At 47.9% G+C, this 23463-nt stretch overlaps 1 protein-coding gene across 7 annotated transcripts in view; it reads left to right on the top strand.

Annotated features, from left to right (window-relative positions):
- NSMF (NMDA receptor synaptonuclear signaling and neuronal migration factor) overlaps positions 1–19572 on the top strand; it is a 49485-nt gene extending 29913 nt beyond the window's left edge. For 4 of the 7 annotated variants that reach the window (XM_035341594.1, XM_035341593.1, XM_035341597.1 and 1 more), the window contains 10 exons: positions 720–772; positions 2834–2923; positions 4617–4738; positions 5649–5732; positions 6766–6799; positions 7391–7461; positions 8634–8713; positions 10249–10351; positions 10757–10832; positions 11838–19572. In XM_035341594.1, coding sequence (XP_035197485.1) covers positions 720–772; positions 2834–2923; positions 4617–4738; positions 5649–5732; positions 6766–6799; positions 7391–7461; positions 8634–8713; positions 10249–10351; positions 10757–10832; positions 11838–11935 — 811 coding nt within the window. In that variant the 3' untranslated portion in view covers positions 11936–19572. The remainder of the gene's footprint in view (positions 1–719; positions 773–2833; positions 2924–4616; positions 4739–5648; positions 5733–6765; positions 6800–7390; positions 7462–8633; positions 8714–10248; positions 10352–10756; positions 10833–11837) is intronic. The other 3 variants (XM_035341598.1, XM_035341599.1, XM_035341600.1) reach the window with 1 other exon arrangement.
- The last annotated feature ends 3891 nt before the right edge of the window (positions 19573–23463 follow it).

The raw sequence follows: 23463 nt of genomic DNA on the forward strand, positions 1-23463 counted from the left end.
CTCTGCAGCCCCCCTGAAATCTGCTTGCAGTCCTGGGCAGGAAAGCACACAGTTAGACAGGCAGCAACAGCAGCCAGCTGGCCCACGAGGACAGTCAGCCCTGCTGAGCAGTGCTTCCAAGAAGGAAGAAGCCACTTTGGTATTTCCCAGCATTTTGCCCTGGAGAGCACTATGGGCTGGGTGGTTGCTAACAGCACTGGTGAGATTTTAGCAGCTGCTACAAATGTGTTTGGGAATGAGCACAGCCCTGAGCTGCGTGAGCACGCTGCCTCGCAGGGCAGAGCCCATGGCACCCCACTTTCCTGCTGGAGCATGTGTGGAAGAGAGAGGAGAGGGGAGCAGCTCCTGCTGCTTGTCAGGAGAAGAAGGAGTGTTGCCAGCAAGGGCAGCAGCAGTCTCTTCAGCAATGTTGCAGCACAGGTACTTTAGTCCTAGGAGAGTGGGCGAAGAACCCAGAGCAGGCCATGGGACTGCCAGGTAGAGCCTCCTTGCCCCGTACCACTGGCCCAGAGAGTTCAGGAACAACATCTGCACGCTTGGCAGATGTAATGCTCCCCAGCTCTGGATAGATGCAGGTTGGGTACCCGGTCTCCAGTGTTCGAATGCCCAGAGGGAAATAGGCTGTCTTCCATTTCTTTTTTCCTCCCCAGTTTTTTCAGTTCAGCTGGGCCCAGCTTCATATCACTTTTCTCAGAGATTTTGTTTGGCCTTTCTTTCAGGAATTTTCGGAAGCACCTCCGCATGGTGGGGAGCCGAAGGGTTAAAGCACAAAGTAAGTGACAACCTGTAAGATGTGGCTGTGAGGAGTTGAGCTTTATGCTGGTGGGACACAGGGAGCCCTATGTTGTGCACACATGTGGGTAGAAAGGACCTGGCACTGGTTGGAGAAAGGATTTGACTTGCTGATGCCGTTTACCTTACGAGGAGAAGGCCAGATTGTTGCAAGTCTCCAAGACACACAGATATCTGCAAGCAGCCTTTAAGCTATTTCCACGGACCCTCGGCCTTGGCTGTGGGAGATCTGTGTCCTCAGCATGAGGTGTGGAAGGAGAGCTGCAGCATCCTTGTCCCGTGTTTGTCTGGTGTTCAGCGATCACCGATGTAGACACCTGAGAGGAGAATCAGAGCTGAGCAGAGCAAGCGAGGCGTGCCAGGCCTCTTACCGAAGCTGTGCGCCTGCTGTGGCTCCTTGGGGACAGTCGGTGCTTCATGGGCCACGTGGACCGGTGGCTTTCCCTTTTCTCCTCCCCTGTCCCACCACAATGTCTTCTCTGCAGCAGGACCTGGGGGAAAGTTGCCCAGTGGGAGCTGAGAGGAAGGTGGAAGAGAGAAAGAAGAACAGGAAGGAGATGGGAGCAAGGGGTAAATAAGGGGAGCATTATGCCTCGCTGGGGAAGAAATCACCTCTTAGGCTGGGGAAACAGCAGTTCCTTTCCCGAACAAGGCAACGCTTCGCCAGAACTTGGCTGGGATGGCTCCCTTATTGCTGTGGAATGGGCTGAGAGTGGTGTAACCAGCTCCTGAGAGCTGAGGATTGTTCTAGAAGAGGAAACAGCTTGTTCTTCCCACCCCCTGGCCAGGCATCTTGTACAGACTGCCCACAGCGAAGTGTTGCTGAGTTGAATTTGCATTCTTTTGTCTCCATTCTCTTACACTGTGGGAAGTAGAGAGCAAACAGCTTTGCCCTTTGAAGTGTCTTTATTGGCATCTGAGTTAGCACTGCCTGCAATGAACAGGGCTCACCTTCCCCTAGAGCTGTCTGGAAGTTCAGGCATGCCTCTCTGCCTTGGTAACTCTCGGGTCATGTTTTCAAAGTTTTCTTCATGTGCACCATTGCTCCATGTGTGGTTTTAAATGAAAGCTGAGGATGGAGATCACCTGAAGAACTTACTGTGTGACTTGTCTCCCTGGACACCCACACTTGGACACACTGCAGCGGAGGACAGGTTGCTTCTCAGCTCTTGTCATGCAAATCTGCAATGAATTCCTGTGCCCCTGACACAGGATGCTGTTACTAGATATATACTGCAGCAAGCTTGATCTGTCTGCTACCAGAAATAGGTATTAGTGGCTGTAAGTGGCCATTAATCTAGGTGTAATGGCTCTCATGGGGATTTGCCAAATCAGACATTGTGATTGGCAATTCCCAGGAATTTTCCTGTGGGGCAGCCAGCCTGCACCAAGCTGCCTGGATTCTGCTTGGGAAATGCCAGTACAAATGCCCCTGGGGGGAGAGAGGGAGAAACAAAAGAAAAGAGGGTTGTGGGGGAGAAAAATGCTTATGATACTGTCGGCAAGCAAAAACTGAAGGATTTCTTCTTTGACAACAAAACTCAGAAAGCATGAGCTTTCCAGACACCCTTTCTGTTTGGTCCAGGTCTGATGGAAACAGGGCAAGAACATGCCCTAAAACAGATGTTAAGGGAGAAATGACTGGACAATTGCCTTTTTCTGGTCACAAGTGTTGTTGGCTGTTGAGTGCACCTTCCCTTCCCGTGAAGGCCTTTGAGTCAGAGCATTTACTCTGGGACATTGGAATAGCCCTGATTAATTTGAGGTTTGAGCATTGTGCATTTAAGGAGAGACCATGAAGTGTCCTCCTTTTCTGTGTTACATATCCTGCGGTGGCTATGCTCAGAAAGTGGGCACTTTGCTGCTGTCAGAAGGCCCTTGTTTGCTGTGCGGAAAGGACACCCATTTGGCAAGTAGAAGAACAAGCACAGGGGAGATCGTGATGTGTAGCTTTGATGGAATCTACTGGATGTTTTGTTTTGCTGGCAGCAACAGAGGTGGCTGTGGAGTCTGTTAATGTCGTGCTTTGGTTTTATCCTAGCATTTGCCGAACGGCGTGAGAGGAGCTTCAGCAGGTCCTGGAGTGACCCGACTCCCATCAAAGCTGATTCCTTCCATGACTCTCGAGAAAGTGAGTTCTGAGTCCTTTGAGCTTCCTCCTGTGGCCAAACCCTCCAGCTGAGGTGTTGACTGGAGTCCCACTGGAGTAATTTCTCTGTGCCCTTTTGTCCCATCTGTGATCTTTTTAGTTTTGTGAGATCTGAGCAAACAGCACTACAGGCATATGCACATGTTTATCTGTGTGTATCTATATGTAGAGCGCAAGCACATCTAACCTCATGCTATTGTGCAGTGGCCAAAGGATACCCAGTGGTACAGCTCTCTTATGGTCCTCTATTCCCTTCATCCCTTATTTGCTTGGGACCAAACACCCTACCTGGATGCACACCCGTCCAAGGCTACATTCACCATAGTGGGGCTAACCTGCCCAGCTGCCCGTGCAAGAGCCTCTTCTGAGCTCTTTCCTAGGCTGGAATGACTCAGAGCACAGCTGCAGTGCTCTGTGAGGTGTAACTTTGATTTCCTGGCTGTGCTGGCTGCACAGGTGATAGCTTGGGGCAATCTGATCTTCCTTTGGGCTGCCAGGAATTCCTCTGGGAATCCCCAGTAATGCTGCAGTGTTTTGCTTGTGGGGACAGAGATGCTGTTGTGCTAATTTACAGGAGGAAATGCCAGCATCTTCCCGCTGTCTTTTTTTTCTAAAGGGAATGGCTGTTTTACACAGTTTTCATTTGAAATCCAGGCAAGGGACTTCGTGGTAATGAGTTTGTCCATGCTGAAAACGGTTGTATTCATTACATAAATTTCACTAATGAAATCAACTAATGAATTCAATTTCAGGTAAGCATGAGGTCCAGCCCTCCTTGCTATAGAAGGCACTGTACCAGGTTGCAAGGGGAGATGTATGAAAGGCCAGGTTCAAAACATGACCCGATTGTTCCTTTGCAGTCTGATTCCTTCCCTCTCCCTCAGCTAACTCAGAGGCGAATGGAAAAGACATGGTTCAGACAGACATGTTCGGTGCTCCAGGCACTGCCACTGGTACTTGGACATCCCAAAAGGCACAAGTAGAAGCATCTTGGTTCTCTTTCCTCAGTGCCTGGCTTCAGGGGACCACCTCTATTTTTAACCTTTAACGGTCAATTATATTCCTTCCAGATGTTTTTTTCCCCAGGAGGCATTGAAGGCCAACAGGTAAGGTGAATTTGAAGAGCAAATTCAAGTATATTGTTGAAATACTACTGTGTTTGCTACAGCTGTCCTCACACTCCGGGATTCTCTGCCAGGATCAGTTTGACTAAAAAGGCAGAGTTTCTATATAAGCACTCAAAAGAAGTAGTCCAGTAATTATTACAAGGAGACCAGCTTTGAAGTCTCTGGCCTTTTGCTCATCAGCTTGGCAATGTTAAAGTGTAGAGAGTCTGTCTGCATTCCATCTCCTCCTCCATTTCTGAAATGACAGGGAATGTTGTGAATTAGCATTTGAAAGCTAAACGTGGTGATTGTGAGAGTGGTGAAATTGTGAGAGCGGTGAAATGTTACGTGGTATGTGGTATCAGGCTTTGTGTGTGCACTCTTTGTTTCTTAAGAGTGTTTGTCTGTGTAGAGACGCCAGCCCCACAGTGTGGTGTCTGTCGCTCTGTTGAAGGAAAGGAGGGCACAAGTCTCATGGCTTGTGCTACATCTTGTGAGGTAGCTGCTAGATAGGATCGAGTGGGGAAGGCAAGCTGTTCTGCCCTCGTAATGCACCTGTGTTCTGACAGGCCATGACCTTCAGGATTCCTGCGGCACTTTGGATGGCGACTTTGACTTGAACTGGGAAGCAGAAAAGGAGCTTGAAGCCATGGCATGCGATGGAGAAGACTTTATTCCACCAAAAATAATGGTAAGGGTTTCCAAGCCAGCTACCTTTATCTGCTCGTGCCCTCTCTGTCTTTTAACAGCTGCTAAATTTAGTATCTTCATGTGAATGTGAGCACTGCCCATCCCTGGACTCTGCGCATTGTGCCTCTTCAGGAGTTTTATCTCCCATGCGGTCGAAGCAGCAGTGTGCTGCCTGCCAGGAGGGAGAGCTTTGAAGGCAGCCAAAGTTGGAGCCCAGGCTGTGCTTCCAGGCCCACCAGTACCTGCTCCACTCTCCCAGTGGTGAACAGAGGTGCCTGAAATCACAGCACAGCCGGATCAGCTGTGTTTCAATAGCCCTCTGGCTTGTGCTGAGACAGGCCTATCTGCTTAGACTCCTAGAGAGCTGGCTGAATGCTTCAGCCAGAGTTGCCAGGCAACTTGCATCTGCCTGACATCCTACGGCTGTGCACATACCTGTGTCTGATGCCATTTTATCCCTTGGCAACTGCTGAGCTCAGCCCTGGCTCGTGTCAGTTCAGCCATGCAGCCATCCCACCACTGGCCAGCTGAGCATGTGAATTCAAAGGCACAGACCCTCACACAGGGTGATCTTTACTGGGATACAGCCATCTGTGATGATGCACCAGCTGCTGCATCCTCTGTGATACCTGTCTCCTCTTTACAAACTGTTATCTCAGACTCAGTCCTGCTTGTTGGGCAGAGCTGTGCACTCAGTTGCTGGGTGTTAGGGAGACTGTGATGCCTGGGGGTGCTTGGCAGGCCTGGGGGTGCTCTGTAGAGGACCACAGGCTGGGAGGACCTTCCCCAGCAATGCAGGTGGGCTGGATGAGCTGCTGGTTTGGGTAACACCTGGGAGCAACTGAACAGGGCACTGTTAGCAAGGCCTTTGCTTCTCCTTATCCTCTTGCACTTCTTTTTTCCCCTTACAGCTCATTTCTTCCAAGGTGCCCAAAGCTGAGTATGTCCCAACAATTATCCGCAGGGACGATCCCTCTATCATCCCCATTCTCTATGTAAGTATATCCCTTCTGCTGGGCCCAGGAGTGCGGAAGCTGGCTCCACACATTTATTTTTTTTCTTTTGTTACTGTTTTTGTCCTTATCCCTAATTCCTGTTACAGTGATTTGGAACCACTGCTGGGCCCAGATCTGGGGTCTTGCACAGTTCTTTGAGGGCTGAGGTCTAGGTAGAAGAGCAAGGTGGAGCAAAAATTGCACTTGTGGGTTGTCAGACTATGTAGGCACAGCCAGGCAGTGTGGGAAGACGAACAAGGGAAGGCAAGGCAGGCCTGAGCATATCAGCAAAGCTGTGTGTTGCAAGGTTCGGGGCTCCTCCTTATTCTCATACTTAGGCAGTGCAGGACCTCAGAGCTCTGCAGTGGACCATCCCACTATGTGCAGTGGTGCATCCCCAGCAGTCGTTAATTTAACCTTGATTTTCGCTGGGAGTCTTGCCTGAGCAGGTGTCTGAAATACCACCAGGGAATCATGGGTCTCTTTTTCCTAATCACTTCATATTCACTCAAATTGAAAGGGAAGGGTTGGACTGACAGCCCAGAAAATTCAGTCTCCATGTGCAGCAGACAGTGCTGCTGGAGCTTTGTTACTTCTCTCTCTCTGAGAGCTGTACAGTTGTCCTGCTGACCCTGCCAGAGGCAGGTGTGTTTGGAGTGTGGCTATTTGTTAGCCAGCTTGAACATGTCTACAGCCATCATTTGGCTACAAAACATGGGCCAAGAGGAAAATATACAATAACATTGACTGCATCTGATGGCACGTGCTTTGGACTTGTCTGTGGGTTTCATCTCCAAGTCTTTAGATGGACTTGGGCTTCATGGACCACTCAGAATTCAGTTTCTTTGAGATGTGTTTTAGGGTCGTAATGGTTTTAGGGTGATGTTGACTAGAAGCCATCAGCTGTTTTTATCATGCTTTACAGTATGTTTGTCTGGGCATATGACTGTATGCAATATTAGAGATATGTCAGGGGAGCTGGTGTAGTGACCTTGATATGACCTTGATATGTCTTCCCTCTCTTGGTTTCCAGGACCATGAACACGCCACCTTTGATGACATCTTAGGTATGTTGAGTGTTCTTTCTTTTCCTTTACTCCTGCCTGCTGCAAATATAATTATCAGTATGTTAAAGTCACTGCCCCATGCCTTACCTGCCACATGTCATGGTGTTTTTATCACTCCAGTGATACCTGACGCTCAGTCAACTACCATTGGATGTGCTGCAGCAATAAGACTTCACTTCTGTAGGTGATTTTTATGCCAGGGTCACAGATTATGAAAGGAAAGTTTGAAGCACAGGGCAGCAAAGATACTGGTTTGTGATATTTAGGTGAGTGGAAGTATTGATGGGGTCAGGACAGTTAGGTCTGGTACAGTGCTGTGGTCGCAGCAGAGCAGTGTCTGGCGCTGCGCCATACCTCGCCTGTCCTGTGATGTGCCACATTCTCCTGCTTTCCATGGCATGAAAGCAAAGGGTTTGCTTTGATGTCAGTGGTAATGTAGGTGCTGAGCACCTCTCACAGCTTTGGCCTCCTGCCTGCAAGACTGAACTCTGGTGAGAAGAAAAAAGATTCTGAGAGATTAATATTTAACTTCCTCCACGGTTTATCTTTTCCAACCTGTTTTTTGTTTGTTTGTTTTTGTTTTGTTTTCAGAGGAAATAGAGAAGAAGCTTAACATCTATCGGAAAGGCTGCAAGATCTGGAAGATGCTGATATTTTGCCAGGTACATGAAAGTTCTTAAGCACATGGGGAGTTTGTTACAAATTCCTCTTTTTCTTTGGGGGAAATTACATGGAGGAACCAATATTCCAAAGTCAGGTTCTGTTAGAGTAAGCGCATGTATACAGCTTTCACATCTCATTTCCCCAGACAGTGAGCAGTCACAAGATGCTGTGACAGCAGCAAATAAAATGTGACTTAGTGTAGCCAGCTCCAGAGCTGGGCAGCTTCTCAGCTACCTTCAAGGAAACCCAGGCAAACCTATATTAGCACAGACCTCAGAAGAAGGCTTTCGGAGAGAGAAAGAAGCATTTCTGATATGGTGGTTATAAGTTTTCATACACCTTCAGTATGACACTGACAATGGAGGGTGTTGTTGATCTGACCAGCAGATGGCACAGCTTGGAGCCTCAGTGGAGGGAGAGGGGTCAGGGTACAGACATAAGGAGCTGTGGCTGGGACAGATTTAGGCCCTGCTCTGTCTGGGCCTCGCTGGGGATTTCCTTCCCAAGGCTCTTGTTCCTGGAGTGATCAACTCTGGACTCCCCCGGCAGCTGTGCAGGGAACCTTGAAATGGGAAGTGAGGAGATAAACTGACTTGAACTTCTTCCTCGTACATGCCTAACGCTGCATAGCAGTAGTGTTTGCACCCCACTGAGCTGGAGATTGCAGTTCTTAATTTTCCTGGTGTTGTGCTCAATCTTTTTATGTCTGCTACTGCCAAATAGCAGTTCTACAGTGATATCTTGTCTGTTTATCCCTTCTTGTCTGCCCATCATGGCAAGTCCCCTGACATCTCCAAATGAAAGGGACTTTCTTGTCTTCCCTGTTGTTCTCCAGTCACCCACAGTGAAGTTGTTGGTTTTTTTTGTCTTTTACTGCCTCTTTCTAGAGTGAGGTGGGCACATAACATTTAAAACAAACAAACAAACAAACAAACAAAAAAAAAAAACAGAGAATCCAACCCCCACCATACTCCCTGTATGTGAGTATTTTCTGAGTTAGTGTTAGTATTTTCTGAGTTAGTTTCTCCTCTGGAGGTTGTAGCCGCTGTGCCAGCCTGGCGTGTCCGCTCTGCTCCCTTGTGGCACTTCTGGGTATGGCTGTACGGAATAAGAAAGGTGTCCAGGGTCTGTTTCTTTAGGTGGTTGGCATCTGTCTGTCTCTCTCTTGCAGGGAGGTCCCGGCCACTTATACTTATTAAAGAACAAAGTTGCCACCTTCGCCAAAGTGGAGAAGGAGGAAGATATGATCCTGTGAGTGACTCTGTTATGTTCTAAACTCGAATAGTGTTTCTCTGATCTCTTTTCCTCTGTTTGTAGTATGTGGCTTAGAAGTAGAGGCAGAGGGAACTAGGATGGTTTAGCCTGGGGAAGAGGAGGATGAGGGGGAATTTAATAGCAGCTTACCCCAACAGCTCTCCCTTGATGGAGAGCTGCAAAGATGACAGAGCCAAGCTCGACCTTGGGCTGGTGTTAGCCCTGGGACGAGTCAGCAGAAGATTTATGCTCTTATCTGCTGTTTAGTGTGTCTCTGGACTAGAGATTAGCAAAAGAGAAAAAAAGAAGTTCCCTGTCTTAACAAAGGCTTTGCTGACCAGAAAGCAGAACATGCACCTCGTGCCCCTGGTGCTTGGAAGTGGCTGAGGTAGCTTTTCTAAGTGGCAGAAATCCAAGTCATTCCCCCACAGCTGTCTCTGATAACTGCCCTTCTAATTGCAAGGGGAAATGGAATTTGTCTCTGCAAAGCCTGCTCAAAGTCCAGCACGTTGCTGAGGCAATTCTACTTCTCCTTGCAGGGAGTTAAGCTTTGTCTGTTTTGCTGCCTGCTTCCTTGTGCTGGCTCAAACTTACTTGGCTAACAGCACTTTGTTGTGGGGGAGAGCATGTATACCAACCTGTTCCTACCCAGCATACTGTTGGCATGAGAGTTGAATATTAAAATCCACATCTGTTCAGCACTCTCATGCTCTGGCACAAACACTGTCAATAAAATTCTTAGGCACGTGTGCACATACATTCTGAATGCATTGGAAGAATAGCTGGTCTGAAGTTGGTAATTCAGGGGCCTTCAGAAAGCTGTGAACATGCAGCTGAAAACTTGGATGCTTGGAAGGGAACGTCTCCATCCAACCTGTACATGCCTGGGAGGCAGTCCTGAGAAGAGCAAACAAACATCTGCTCACAGACCCAAGAGGAACTGCTGGGCTTCAGAGCCCACCAAACAGCCATAACCATTGCCCAAGGAAGGTGGTTGTATTTCATGGCCCTTAGTGTGTGTCAATACTGACACATACGGTGTCTGTGACACTACTGACACAGTGTGTCAGCAGTGACAAAATGTAAAGCAGGTCTGATTCTGCTGAGCAGCAGCAAGCACTGGCTAACATTGAACAGCCAGACAATCTCTCTGGCTGCTTTCTGTTGATTTCATGTGCTGGGAATGAACACTGGTAACACTCATGCTTAGAAAGGGCAATTCTTGATAGAAATGGGAGAGGGAAGATGGGAAATGGGAGGGAACTGCCACAGAAAGAATGCCTAGTAAAACTGCCAGTTTAAAAACACTCCAGGTGGACTTTGCTCTCTTGGAGTTCTTTTGACTTAGTGGGCAGCTCCTCCTTCTCTGCTGTGTGACTTGAACCTGTTCTGCCTGTGCTCTTTCCTTTCTAAGAGCCAACGGCTCTTCCTGGGCAGCTTACCTCAGGCCCTTGTTTGTGCTCACACATCCACGTGATTATTCATGCATATGAGGAGATACATTTCTAAATGATTTATTTTGTTTCTTCCAGCTTCTGGAAGAGGTTGAGTCGTCTGATGAGTAAAGTCAATCCTGAACCAAATATCATTCACATTATGGGCTGCTATGTTCTTGGAAACCCCAATGGGGAGAAGGTAAGGGCTTCCTGGGTCACCTCTCAGGAATGTCTGCTGAGCTGCACCAAGCCCAGGGAGGGAGCAGCCACACTGTGCAGTCAAAACCTTCCTCTTCTGCTGTGTGGAACGTGCTGCGTCCTATCGCATGAGTGGCTGTGAATGGATGAACCGCCTGTGGATTGTGCCATCCCCAGAGGGCAGGGGAGGACTGGTTGGTGACATGCAGGAAGGGACAGGAGCCAAAGCCTCAGGGGGGGGGAACAGTCAATCAAAGCATTTAGTTTATTTACTGCTGAACTAGATGTTTTAAAAGACATGTAGTCGAACGTTTTCTAGAGGTAGGGAAGAAGGATGAGCAATTCTGGATGCCCTAGAGTTCATCCTTGTTTTCAGCTTCTAACTCTTGATACATTTTCCTTTCAGCTATTTCAGAATCTGAAAAACTTAATGAATCCTTATAGGGTTGCCTTTGAGTCTCCACTTGAACTATCAGCTCAAGGTAATTTCTTTTCTGTACAGATCCCACAGCAAACACGATTGTACATGTATACCAAGAAGCAACTTGCAGGGAAATTCCTGGTTTTATATACAACCCAGCAGGCAAGGCCGTGGCCTCTGTGCACGTGCATTTAAGCAGTTGATCTTCCAGGAGGCTGGGCTGAAGACTACGTCTGAATTTATCCTGTTGATCAATCTGGGACGCGCTAATAGTGTAACCTCTCTAATCCTTCTCAAAGTCATCTGAAACTAATCTTGATCAGGCCTCAAAAACGAAAATCTCTTCCCTGAGCCTTGAGTCCAGGGTTGTTTGTCCCTTGTGTTTTCAAATGCAGTCGTTGCCTCCAGTGCCAGCCCTGTGCATGCTGTTCAGCCTGAAAGCACCTTGTGAGACCCCCTCAATCAGTGGTGCCAGTGGTGCAGAAGTTGCATTAGAGTGTGCTGTTGAGCTTACTGCTGTGAGAAGAGACAAATCTGCAGGACAGAGATAGCTTGTTAATGCTAATTCTCGCCCTCCCCATCTCCCTGAAAATAAATAAATAAAAAAATTTTGAATTTTCAACGTGAATTGTTTTTGTGTTTCCCACACATCTGTACAATGAGTTTACTCATGATTTGTAATATTCTAAATTCTCTGTGCAATGTTGCCTCGTGCAGGCTGTTGGAGCTCTTGTGTGATATTCTACAGGTCCCCCCTTCTGCAGTCGCTGCAGAGGTCAAAGTCTGGAGCCAGACTTTGTGTTCAGCTCCCACCTCCATGGACAGACCTTGCCAGGGGATTATGAGAAGCATTTCAGGGTCTGAGTATTTCTAAAAAGACATTTGCTTCTCGTGGGCACCTTCACATGCCCTGGGTAAATGCTGCATGTCAGTATTCTCCAAATGAGGCATGTAGACAGGTTCTCTTGTCTACACCTGTAGGTGTTTTGGTGTATGGTGCTGTGGCCTGTCTTGTCTCTCCTGTGCTGCAGGGTCTAACTCCTCTGCTTCATCTCTTTTCTCCTAGGTAAGCAAATGATTGAGACTTACTTTGACTTCCGCCTTTACCGCCTCTGGAAGACCCGCCAGCACTCAAAACTTTTGGATTACGATGACATTTTATGAGCTGGAGAAGACTTTGCAAGAAGAAGTTGATCACCAGTGTCCAAGAAGTCATGCTTATTGCAGAGAGACTTTTTTATTGGCACAGGGAGCCCTTCAAAGCCCTACAGGAGGCAGCAGAGCTAAAGGGAGGGAAGAAGGAGCCCTCAGAAGTGTATCGGGAGGAAAGTCTCCTGGGTCAAGAGAGACTGGAGGGAAAGGGTTTGACACCTCACTCGCCTCAGGTCAGAGCTGTGGTGTCTCAGGAGGAGCTGTGTGAAATGAGGACAGGATGGAGTTCCTTGCAGAACTGAGCTGTTTTGGGTCAGAATGGGCCAGATTTGATTCCAGGTCCTTTTAAAGACTTTTAAAGCTCAGGTTTTCTTACAAAAAATAAAATAAATTACCCATGCACTACAATGAGGAAGTGACCAGAGCACAGAGGAGGGAGGGTTTGGTACTGATGGGACCTTCTGTGCTTGGGGATCTTGGAGAGCAAGGACTGCTACACCTACTCCTGCAAGCTTAGATCAAGATGATCCAGTTTCAATGTGAATATATACTGGAATATAGAATTGAAGTCTAACTCTTTTTGTTTTGTTTAATAGAAAATAAGTGCAATTTTTATAGAGAGGGGGGTAAAATCTCTCCCAGTATTTAATTAGTTAAAAATAACACACCAGTAACCAATAGATGAGGTATTTTTGGTCTGCTTGAAAATATATTCAAAATGGTAATATATCTTCTGTAGACATATTTAATCACCAGCAAACATGGTTTTAACATAACTTAGCAGACCCTGCATGTCTGCTGCATTGATTAATCTGGTTTGGTTCGTTACTTTCAGAGTAGCTGTGTTGCACTAATTGTATGTGCTCTCACGAATGTATATTTCTCCTCCAGTTAGCCACAACTTTATTACTTTCTATTTTGCTGCTTGCAAAACTATGTGACTTTAGTTTTGCTGAAATATTTTAGGTTAGGAATACAGTGTCTGACTGGGAAACCTCGGTCAGGTTCTCTATGGTATAAAAATGAATTAGAAATTAATAGCCATGGTAACTACTTGTTCATGCTGGTGTTTTGCTACGTGTTGAGAGATGAGTTCTCTTTCTAGTCTGCTGTGTTGAACAGCGAGGTTACATGACCACTGGAAATCCTCCAAGGAGACTGAGGCATTTGGAAGAAATGCTTCTTGAAGAATACAGCCCGGGTTTGTAGCATGAGTTTGAATCTTCCCTATGTTCACTTGATTGCAAGTTGTTTGTGCATAGATCACCTCTTTTTCCAATGCTATAAAGACCTGTTTGTTGGTCTGAGCTGCTCACATCCCTTCCTGTGTAGGACAAAGCAAACACAGAGCTTTGTCAAAGCAGGTGTGGTTTGAGAACCCAGATTTGTACTTGATATTTGAGGATATATTTTGGAATATATTTACTTCTTGTTTGTTTAGGGTGGGGGTTGATTTCTGTTTTGGGATGGGTTTTGTTTTGTTCTGTTTTTGTTTTTTTTCAGCTGCAACTCTCCTGTTCAGAGGATAAATACTACTTAGTCTGTGTTGGTCACTCTAGCTGTTCTGGGAGATTATACGATTTATTTCTTATCTAAGTGAAATGTACTGGGGAATAACAGGGAAGGATTACCTTGTTTTCCTGATTTCCTGCTATCTAAATTTTTTCATTGTGAAGTGATGGCAAATACATGTACAAATCTTGTTTTAAATACTTACAAAAAGAACTAGTTGTTCTGACCTGTAGAGTACTCCTTCCCTCTGTGACATGTCTGTGGTTGTAATTTTGGGGAGCAGGTCCCTGGCTAGAACTGCTGAACCCTGTACATTTATAGCAGTTTTATAGTAAAGCTTTTGAAGAAACATTGTACATATGGTAAGTAAGGAGAGGAATAGGTGGAGAGAGAGGCTGGAGCCATTGGAAGTAATGCATGGAACCAAATAGCTGTGAGCTGTTTCCTCCCCCTCTGGTTAGGAGCTGTTAGGAGGCTGCCCCGCGCCTGCTGAGCTGGCGTGAGGATGGGCAGGGCTGGTACCTGCACCGCGTCCCTGGCCGGACTCACGTTTTCCAGATCTGTAGTGAAAGGAATAGTGAGCAGAGGCCTAGGATTTGGGGAAGAAAATGACAGATATTATAAATAAATAAAATTTTTTGATGTTTAGCATGGTAGCTTCCACCAGCTGTGCCTGTGAGAGGTGGGAGCTGTAGGTACCAGAAAGCAAAGTCATGTGTTGTTTAGAGGAGATGGTAGTGACAGGATGAAAATGCTGAAGCAAAACTCTCTCCCTTTCTAAAACTCTCTCCCTTTCTGACCCTTTTACCTCCTGTGGTTATGCTCCTAAGTGGAGACAAACAAATTGTTCTTCCTCTTTCTTTTCTGAAGTAAAATCCCAATTCAGTGAACTTGGTAGCATGAATGTAGCATTGTGGAACTATTGAAAATCTTCTGTAACTCTGAAAGGGCCCATTTATATATCCACTTCAGTGATTTCTCTGTAGAACCAGTGTGTATCTATCATCATTGACCACTTGTAGAACTTGGGTTGCAAAGTAGAAGGGTAGGTTGTACAGTTGCATAACTTCTGTAGGAAGATGTATGTTTGAATGAACACGACTGTTTTACTGGTGCAGTTGACTGTAGTACAAGTATAATGACAAACAATTAATGCATTTCTCTCCTTTCCAAAGATCTATATCCCACATAGTTTGTGATGTTTATGACATGAGCGTATTATTTCCTTTGTAGCATTCATTTAACTAAAGAGATTAAATACTCTAAAAGCTGTGACGGGAAAGATAATTGAATTTTGGTGTTTAAAGTCTTCTGTGCAAATAGTGTCATTGAAGTGTTAACTGTTTATGAAAGAGGAAAAAAAGACTGCTTCCCCTTTAACTTGTTGAATTTTTCAAGTGTCTGTTGGGGAAGGAAGGGATCATCAGAGGATAGGCTGAAAAAAAAATTGTAAGTATTTAAACCATAGTGTTAACAATAGAGCCTGTAACTTCCTCAGTCGGACCAGCCTGTAAAAGATGACCTCTGTGTGCAGTTGTCATCAGAGCACGGCACAGCCAGCACATCCCCTCTGCAGAGGTCAGGAGCCTGTTCTTGCACGCCGTGCGCCTGTGCAGTGGCTTCTGCTCAGGGCAGCCCCCGGCAGTGCCTGCAAGGCACAGCTTGCCCGCAGGGCGCTCTGCCTGGGGGAACTGTGGCTGCTGAGCACACGGGACAATTTGTCCTTCCACCTCTTCATGCTTTTCCAGCTTTGAGCTATCTGCTGTTCAGATGTGACTGTTGGAAGCCCTAGAACAGGTTTGCTCACACACAGTAATTGCTGTCTAAATTGGAGCTTACCTCTAATAAGGATAATTCTAGTGAGCGGTTTGCGGCTGAGCAGGTGAGCTCATGCTAACCGTCCCTGTTAGAGGATCAGCAGCCCTTTTGCTTTGGGCTCTGCACCGTTATGCACTGCCCCACCACGGCGGGTGGCCTGGTGTTACTGCAGCTCCTGGGCAGTCTGGATTTGCTCTTAGCACGGGCAGGAGAAACAGGGACACCAGTTTAACCCCGAGACAAGTAGATTAAATTGGGATAGCTAAATCGTTTCACCCCAGCCATGTATGAGAGCTTCTGCTCTTCCTGTGAGGCAGTGCAGGATGTCACCTCTAACCCCTCTCCGGGCCTGATGAACATCAGCAGAGGGCTCTGCTAGTTGCAGTGCCCTGGGCTGGGATCATCGCTTCCAGGAAAGGAGAAAGGGAAGCCCCAGGTGCATCAGCTGCCCAGACTGGTGCTCCTCAGCCAGGCTCAGGCACTGGGAGCAGCTGCTGACGGTGTGGTGCCTGCAGAGAACGTTCACTCTGCTGTAGAGGCTGGGGGGGGGGAGGGGGGGGAGGGGGCATCTTTTTGGATGTGGCACTTGTTTTATACAAGGTTTTGTAGAGAGGCTTTTCTCTTTTCACCACCATTGGCTGGGAAGGAAAGGAAAGAAGAAAATTCAGTTACCCTGGGGACAGAGGAAAACTAATACAGCTTTTGGCACCCCTCCTCATGCTGCAGCCACCAGCTTCCCTTTGCAGGCCTGGGATGGGAAACAGGAATTGGCAGATCAGCCCTTTACTGCGTTAAGTAAACAGAAACAGAAAAATCCTTGTAGCTCTAGTGAAACATCTGACTGCAAAAGGCAGCCAGCCAACCCACCCTGTCCCTGTGTGAGGACTCCGCTGTGCATAACCATGGGACCTACCCACCTCTGCCTCTGAGTAGCTTGAGCCACGTCTCATGGCCTTGGGGAGCTCTGCTCTGCCTCCAAGGAGCACTGCTTTGCTGAGGCCACTCTGGAAATGATTTTTTTCCTTATTTCCCAGCCTGGACTTGTCTGAAGCTTGGCACAGCTTTCCTGCTTCAGTGGCTTCTGGACAGCATGCATGTACATGCTTTCACCCCATCTCTTCACACGCAGTCAGTGGGGGAGACTTTCCTCCTCAATTGCCCTTGCTTGTTCTGCCACGCGCAGTGAAGCATAAGGCAATGTCACCATTGTTGTCCCTGCGGTGTGAGCGTCTCTCCAGCTCTTGGCATGCATCCATTTTGCAAATAGCTGCTGTTGTTTCAGGACCCGACTGTGTTAGTGACCTGTGGCTGGGAGTTCCTGTTTCCAGGGCTCTGCTGGCAAAGTGACTGCAAATGCTGCTTGGTCACCTTCAGGCAACACAGTCGGGGCTAGCTGAGAGGGAAGTGCTGATTTTAAATAGCCTGGTGGGACCTGGAAGGGGGAGCCTGTCCTCAACCCCAGCCCCACCAGGAGGTGGAACAACAGGCTCGCTCTGCTTTCTTTGTGTCCATGCAAACGTTCAACCCTTCAAAACCCAGTGTAAGAGTGACACATACATTACTAATGGTCCAGGATGTGATATGTTACCATGACTAAAAAAAGTCCTTCCGAGGCTGCTGGCAATTGGCATGAGTTGCCAGAACATCAGAGGATGTGCTGGACTGTGTCATCCTTCCCCGAGCAACCCAACCGCACTGCCCAGCGCAGGAAGCGGAGTTGCAGGTACACGTTCAGCTGAATCACTCCACACTCGTGGTTTTGCCATAACATTCCCTGGAACTGGTGATACAGACAGACCTTCCTCAAGGATGCCAAACAGATATCCTCCCCAGGGATACTGAGTGGCAATACCATTTTCCAAGTCATCTGTAAAAAAATAAAAAATAATAATAAAAAAGTGATCCTGTATCTTGTCCCACTGATCACAGAATATCTGTGGCTTTCTGTGTCTTTCATGGAACTGTTTTTTTATTTCTCCATTGTGGAAATCCAAGCCAAAGTCAACTGGAAACTGTTATGGCCTTGATAAGAAGTCAGCCTGTAATAATAATTGTTTACTGGAGCTGTGAGTAAGTGGGTGGTTTAATTACTATGACCCTGACTGTAACTGTCATTACTCCCAGGTAATCAGTAAGGGTTTGCTCTATCTACAATCCCAGTGATAGCTGCTTTGATTCAGAAATAAATTCTGCCCAACATACTACCAGTCAGTGTGGAAAACTTGGAAACAGTGTGGAAGTAACAAAATTATGCACATTACATGTAAATAATCCACCAGAAGGGAATCTAAATTGCATTTTTCCATAAATGTTTAGTAAACTTTAAAGAACTACCATGACCTAGTGATTTCTCACATTACTGTAATGTTTTTAGTATCTTTAAAATTAGTCACTTCGGTCTTATTGCTGCATCCAGATGAGCTGATGGTTGATCACAGCAGTAGTGGCCCTAGATGTACTCCTAGGGACCCTCAGGCAGCCAACACAGCCCAGCTTTAATCGTTCCTAGCGGTGTAGCCCTTCGTTTGAGTCACCGAGTGTGCAGAGCAATAACCTGCTAGCACTGCAGCTCCCCGGCTCCCCACCGTCAGTGGGGTCAATGTGGCTGAATGTCGTCTTCCTCTCGTGGCTGTGCGTGGATGTGGCGCCTTGTACACGTGGAGTGTTTCTTACCTGGGGAAGCGGAATTGCAGCAGGGCCAAGAAGGCTGCGACAACTGGCCAGGGACCGCTTGCTGCCGCGGTCACACTGGCCCTGGCTCAGGACCAGCACACCTGCACGCAGGTGGCATTCAAAAAGCTTCAACAGAAAGTGGGAGGTTATTTTATTGGAGTTCCTTTTTGTTTTTTCTTTTTTTTCTTTTTTTTTTTTTTTCTTTTTTGTTTGTTTGTTGTTTTTTTTAAGTGCTAAAACTCAGTTGTACTGGTATGGTCTCCACTAGAAGGTCCTGCTGGTGCAGAGCTGAGAATTCAAGAGAAGTGGCAGGTATCTTTGCCTTGACATTTGAAATGCCCTAAAAACATCTCAGATATGTACAGCAAAGCAAGGTGCTTTGAGTATGGATCCTGCTCCCCTTGCACCACTTGCTAAATGAGACGTTACTTTATTAGGTGCTGAGGTGGGGATACTGAAGAAACCGAGTGAGCTTTGTGTGCCACATCCCAGGGAAACGGGTTGGAGTTGTACCCAAAGAAGCAAGAAGGGGCTGTAGTTTTTCTGCTGTGTGTTTCCTGTTGTTTCTAACCAACACTATTCCTGGAACTGGGTGACTTCAGTTGTGATGTCAGGCGATAGCCGCAGCAAAAACTGTACTCGCAGGTCTGGAGGTCAGCGTGCTTTTAATATCTTCACCGTTTCCACTGAGTTCAGACACCAGTTTTCATTTCCAGTTCCTTTGCCCAGCTGCAAGCCCTCACTTTGTTATTGCAGAGCTGCCAGTGAAGGCTGCTCGTTGGTTTTCTGAAAAGAAACACATGTACGTGAGCAATGAGTGGGAAAGGTAAGCGTGCAGGCTTTGAAAATATGGAGAAGGATACTTTATATCCTGCAGTACTTTTAAACTCTGAGCTACTTGAGCAAATTATGTTCATCCAAATGAGAAAAGGAAAGAAGTGTGGTTGTCAAAATAACAGGGGAAAAACAACCCAGAGTGTGAATAGTAATTGACCATTTGACAAATCCTGTGCAGATGAACCACTCTGTGGTCTAACTGCCTTTGCTTTCACCTGAGTTCAGAGGGAGCTGACAGCACCCTGCTGCTTTCAAAACCAAGGCGTGTAGGAGCAGTGAAACACCGATGCATTCATCTGTGCTCCTCTGCACTGCCCCAGGCGAAGCTCCGCAAGAAACCGCCCCGGTGTGTCTGAGCTGCCCGCGTGTCCCAGCTCAGCTGGGAGCCAAACAGGTGCACGAGGGGCTGGAAAAGTCGGCCCCTAGAGAGCCTCTAGGCTGGAGAGCTGAACTTCAGATGTGCTGGTTTGAGGCAAAACCTTCTGAAATTGAGAGGTTTGTACACAAGGATTGTAACCTTTGAGCTCTCAGTGGGCCCTGCACCAGCACGCTGGCTCCTTGGAGAGGGCAGAAGAAAGCTATTCTGAGGCACTGCCCCGTTCTAGATGCAGTTTCTGGCTGGCTCAGTGATGTCTGGGCACGGGGCAGCCCTGGCTGTGATGCAGGAGACCTCTGCCATCTCTGCTGCCATGTTAACATGTTTCTCTGAGACTATCTGCTGCTTTGTGTATGATAACCAGGTTTCAATACATGAATGTTTCTAGGTTTTAAGATGTGATTTAATAAAAAGAGACATGTCTGGGAAAGCAGGCCTTATCTCTCTCTCTCTCTCTCTTTTTAATTATTATTTTTGTTGTTGTTCTCTGGCTGAGTTCATAAAGCCAGGAAATGCTATTTGGCAAATGCATTTGCTTTGCCAGCAAATGAGGGAGAAACAGGCGCCAGGCATCTCTGAGTGGCAGCAGCGAGGGAAATGCTGAAAACTAAAGAGCGGAGCTCCGGAGGTGCAAGAGGCCAGGATAAGTGCTGTGCCCCAGGGATCAGCACAGCATAGGGCAGGTAGAAGGGGAGAACAGTAAAAACTCCCAATGCTTTAACAAGGGACCACCTGAGGGAGGCAAATCCCGTGATGGAGATAGGATGAAGAGATTCAGAGCTCCAGCAGTATCTGAGGCTTCGTGAGTACAGCTCTGAGTAACTTCCCAAGCATTCAGCACTACGCCTTCTCCTGGAGGAAGGCCGATCTCTGAGCACCATCCCATAAACAGAGGCCTGGAGAAATTCAAGGGAGGCTAAAAACCTGGTATTCCTTCTGGGCAAACCAGCTCAGCTCCAGGAGCTAGTCACAGGCCCTTCTCTGCCCGGACATTTTGTGCCCCCAGCACGCCATCGGGCCGTGCCCTTACAAGGGGAGGCCCTGGGTAGCCGGCACGGCGGCGTAGGAAGGTGTGGGTCCAGGACAGCGCGGCAGCAGCCACGGGGTTCGCATGTGTGAGAAGGGAGCAGCACGTGCAGGTGTGCAGTGAGGATGGGTCCCTGCTGCCGGAGGTGCTTCTCCCATGGGGCTGAGGTGGGAAGAACCCGCTTGGGCATCGGATCCCAGGCAAACCCTACTGCTTGCTGCGTGTCTCTGAATGAAGCACATCTCCCAGGAGGGCAGAAGACCTCAAATTCACATATGTCACTTTCTTTGTCCCTGGTCTGCTCGACTTCCAGAATAAGTAGATCTGGCTTGAACTTCCAGCTACAAGCTTTCCCTTTTTCTCCAATGCTGAAAGTTACCTGCACATTCCCCTTTCATTAAGTGCTGTAACTGTAGTCCCTCTTAGCACAGAGTTAAACAGATTGAACCCCTCCCATTCTTCATTGCCATCAGTTAAGGCACATTTCTTCAGCTCTGGGATCTTCCAGTATTCATTTCTGTACCCTCCCCATTTAGAAATGTTGTTCTCCACGTGCTGCCACAACAACGGGTGTGACGTGTGCTTATCTGTCTCATCAGTGTGGCAGATGATAGAAACCACTTCTAACTCCTCACCACCGCCTGCGCAGACAGCTTCTGGCCAGAGACCTGGCCACTATTCTCCTAAACGCCTCCGCTGAGTTACTGGTGTCCTGACTAACCTGATGGCCAGAAATACAGCCTTTGTTCCTTATTCTGGAACCGTTTCATGTCCATACCATGCTGTTCTGAAATCAGTATCATGGGGTACAAAGTCAAATTTGTTGCAGAAGCCCAGACACAACGGATTATTATCTAACACCTTCATCCCTCTCTCCTTGTGCTTTGTCACAAAGGATGGTGTGTTGGGGACAAACCCAGAGCAGGAGCTGTGCAGGTGGAGTTCTCGCTGCAGTTAAGGTGAAATCATGCACGTCTGAATCCTGCTGGGCCTGGTTCTTTCACTGTTTCCGTGCCACCTGGCTGTACGTGGGCAGATCCTATCGGTGCCAGCCCTGCCCCTCTCGCAGGCAGCATTGGCCATGCCTGGTAGTGACGTGTCGTACATGCCACATCGGTTGTGCCCTGGTGCCACACCGCTGGGACACCGCAAACTCATGCCTGTGCTGCACGGTGGCAGGCTGCCACCACACACTCTTGGTCCTGTCCCCTGCCGTAGTCACACCTGGGTTTTGTAATCGAGCACTTGTTTTTGTGCCAAAATATGAAAGGTGAATGGGATTCCCAGGAGCCTCTTAGCACTCAGCTGCTACTCCAGGGTTATCCACGAGTGTAAATACAGTGACACGGGGGATTAGCTCCAGAGTATTCAATAGCCAGCCAAGTTTCACTTTCCAGTCCTTCATGCTGTCTCACTGACTCAGCCTAGAAAAAAAAAAAAAAAAAAAAAAAAAAAAAAAAGAAAAAAGTTGACAGGAACTATGATAGAAGGCTCCACAACCTTGACTGGCAGGGGAGGACATGAATAATGGCTGGAATTTTTTTTTTTTTTTTTTTATAAAGGCAAGAGGGCATGCAGCAAAACCAGCAGATGTCAGGTTCAATCCCCACAAAGGGAGGCGTTTTCTTTGTACCAGGTGCAAGACAAATTGTGTGATTCATTATTTCAGGATTTGTGGGCTTTACACGGGCTCAAAAGCCAACTAGACAAGACCATGAAAGAGAAATCCATTGAGATCTATGAGTACAAAGACACATTGTTGGCTCTGTAAGTGCCTGAGCCATGAGTCACCAGAGGCGGGGAAATATCACTACCCGCTTGCCCTGTCCTTACTCTCAACCCTGGGCACCCGCTGAGGGCCACTGTTAGGGCCATGATGCAGGACGATGTGCCATGGTCTTGTGCTTTGGTTGAGTGCAGTGGGTTGTGTGTAAACTTTAAACCACCCTTGTGTTATTAAAGCTTAACTGCAGAGAGCTGCCTCCTTCCATTTCGCTCAGGTTTGCCTGCACGCAGACAGGGCAGGCAGCAGATGTGGACATTGTACCATTCGTTCCCAGCACACTGGAAACTTTGGCAACAAAATACCACCAGCAGCCCACTTCAGGTCTCATTGAAGGAGTACAATTACTCTGCTTTGGCTCAGGAGTGCAAAGGTAAGAGCCTTACCAGCAAGATACAGTGCTCCTTCCAGTAAACAGACCTGTATTTTCAGCGAGACGGTGGAGTGGGGCCCTCACGCTGGGGTGCGGCTCGGGGCAGGCCGGGTCCTCAGCAAGTGCTGGCCAAAGGTTATTTACGTCACGGTGTGCCAGCAAGCGTGCCATTTTCCCCTGCACCTCATGGGCTGAGGATTTCGGCACACAGCGTTATCTGAGGCATGGAAAGTCCTGAGCTCTCAATTGTTTCCTGATTGCACAGACTTCCCAACGAAACGTGGTGGCAGTTGATAACAGGCATTGCCTGGAAACAACGTGGTGGCGATACTTTTCTCCACGCTTTTGTGTGTAATGAGCAGCCATCACAGAATAGCAAAAGCAGTATGAAAAATGTTTTCCTGTGATCCTGCTTGCGTGGAACCAACCCCCCGCAGTGCTCTGCAGGCTCGCCCTCCTCCTGCCTGCGGTCCTGCTCCCCATCGCCCTCCCCCAGCCGTGCCTGCGGCCCTGCAATGCAGAAACCCTGCTGTCTCCTCCAGAGCTTCCTTTAAAGCATTTCTCTGATGTGCTGCCCACAGCGGGCCTGGTATGATGCTGCTCTGGTGCCTGTTGCTTATTCCTTTCTCTTGCTGCCCACTCACATCCAGACATCTGCACTTTCTCAGACCACGGCTGAGCTGACTGTGAGGTGATCCTGACCGTCCTCTCATTCCCATCCTGACTGCTGCTTCTTGTTCTGACACTTAATGGGCCAGTCCAGGCTGCTAAACTAATACATTTAATTACTATTTTTTTTTTTTTTGGTAGGGTTAGTCACTGTAGTTCCTGGCAGATTGCCAGTGCCTGGGGGCAAGACAGCTATGGCACTTGCTGAGGGGAAGACATTGCTGGCACCCCTGTGGCCCCACTGGCTGTCCCCTCATGAGCTGGTGCAAGGCTTTTGCTGGGCAGAGACCTCGGGAATCCAAGCCAGTTGAGCCCCTTTCTCCTCCAAGCAGGGCACACTGTCCTTGCAGAAAACCAAGTTTGGGGCCAACAGAGACCGACTTGGTGGGGCCACAGTCTTGTTGGATGGCTTGGGGTTCTCACAGCCCCGACTCTTGGGCTCTCCATCTCCATGATGGCCACACCATAGCTC

The sequence above is a fragment of the Oxyura jamaicensis genome, chromosome 17, assembly GCF_011077185.1.
Source record: "Oxyura jamaicensis isolate SHBP4307 breed ruddy duck chromosome 17, BPBGC_Ojam_1.0, whole genome shotgun sequence".
Lineage (NCBI taxonomy): Eukaryota > Metazoa > Chordata > Aves > Anseriformes > Anatidae > Oxyura > Oxyura jamaicensis.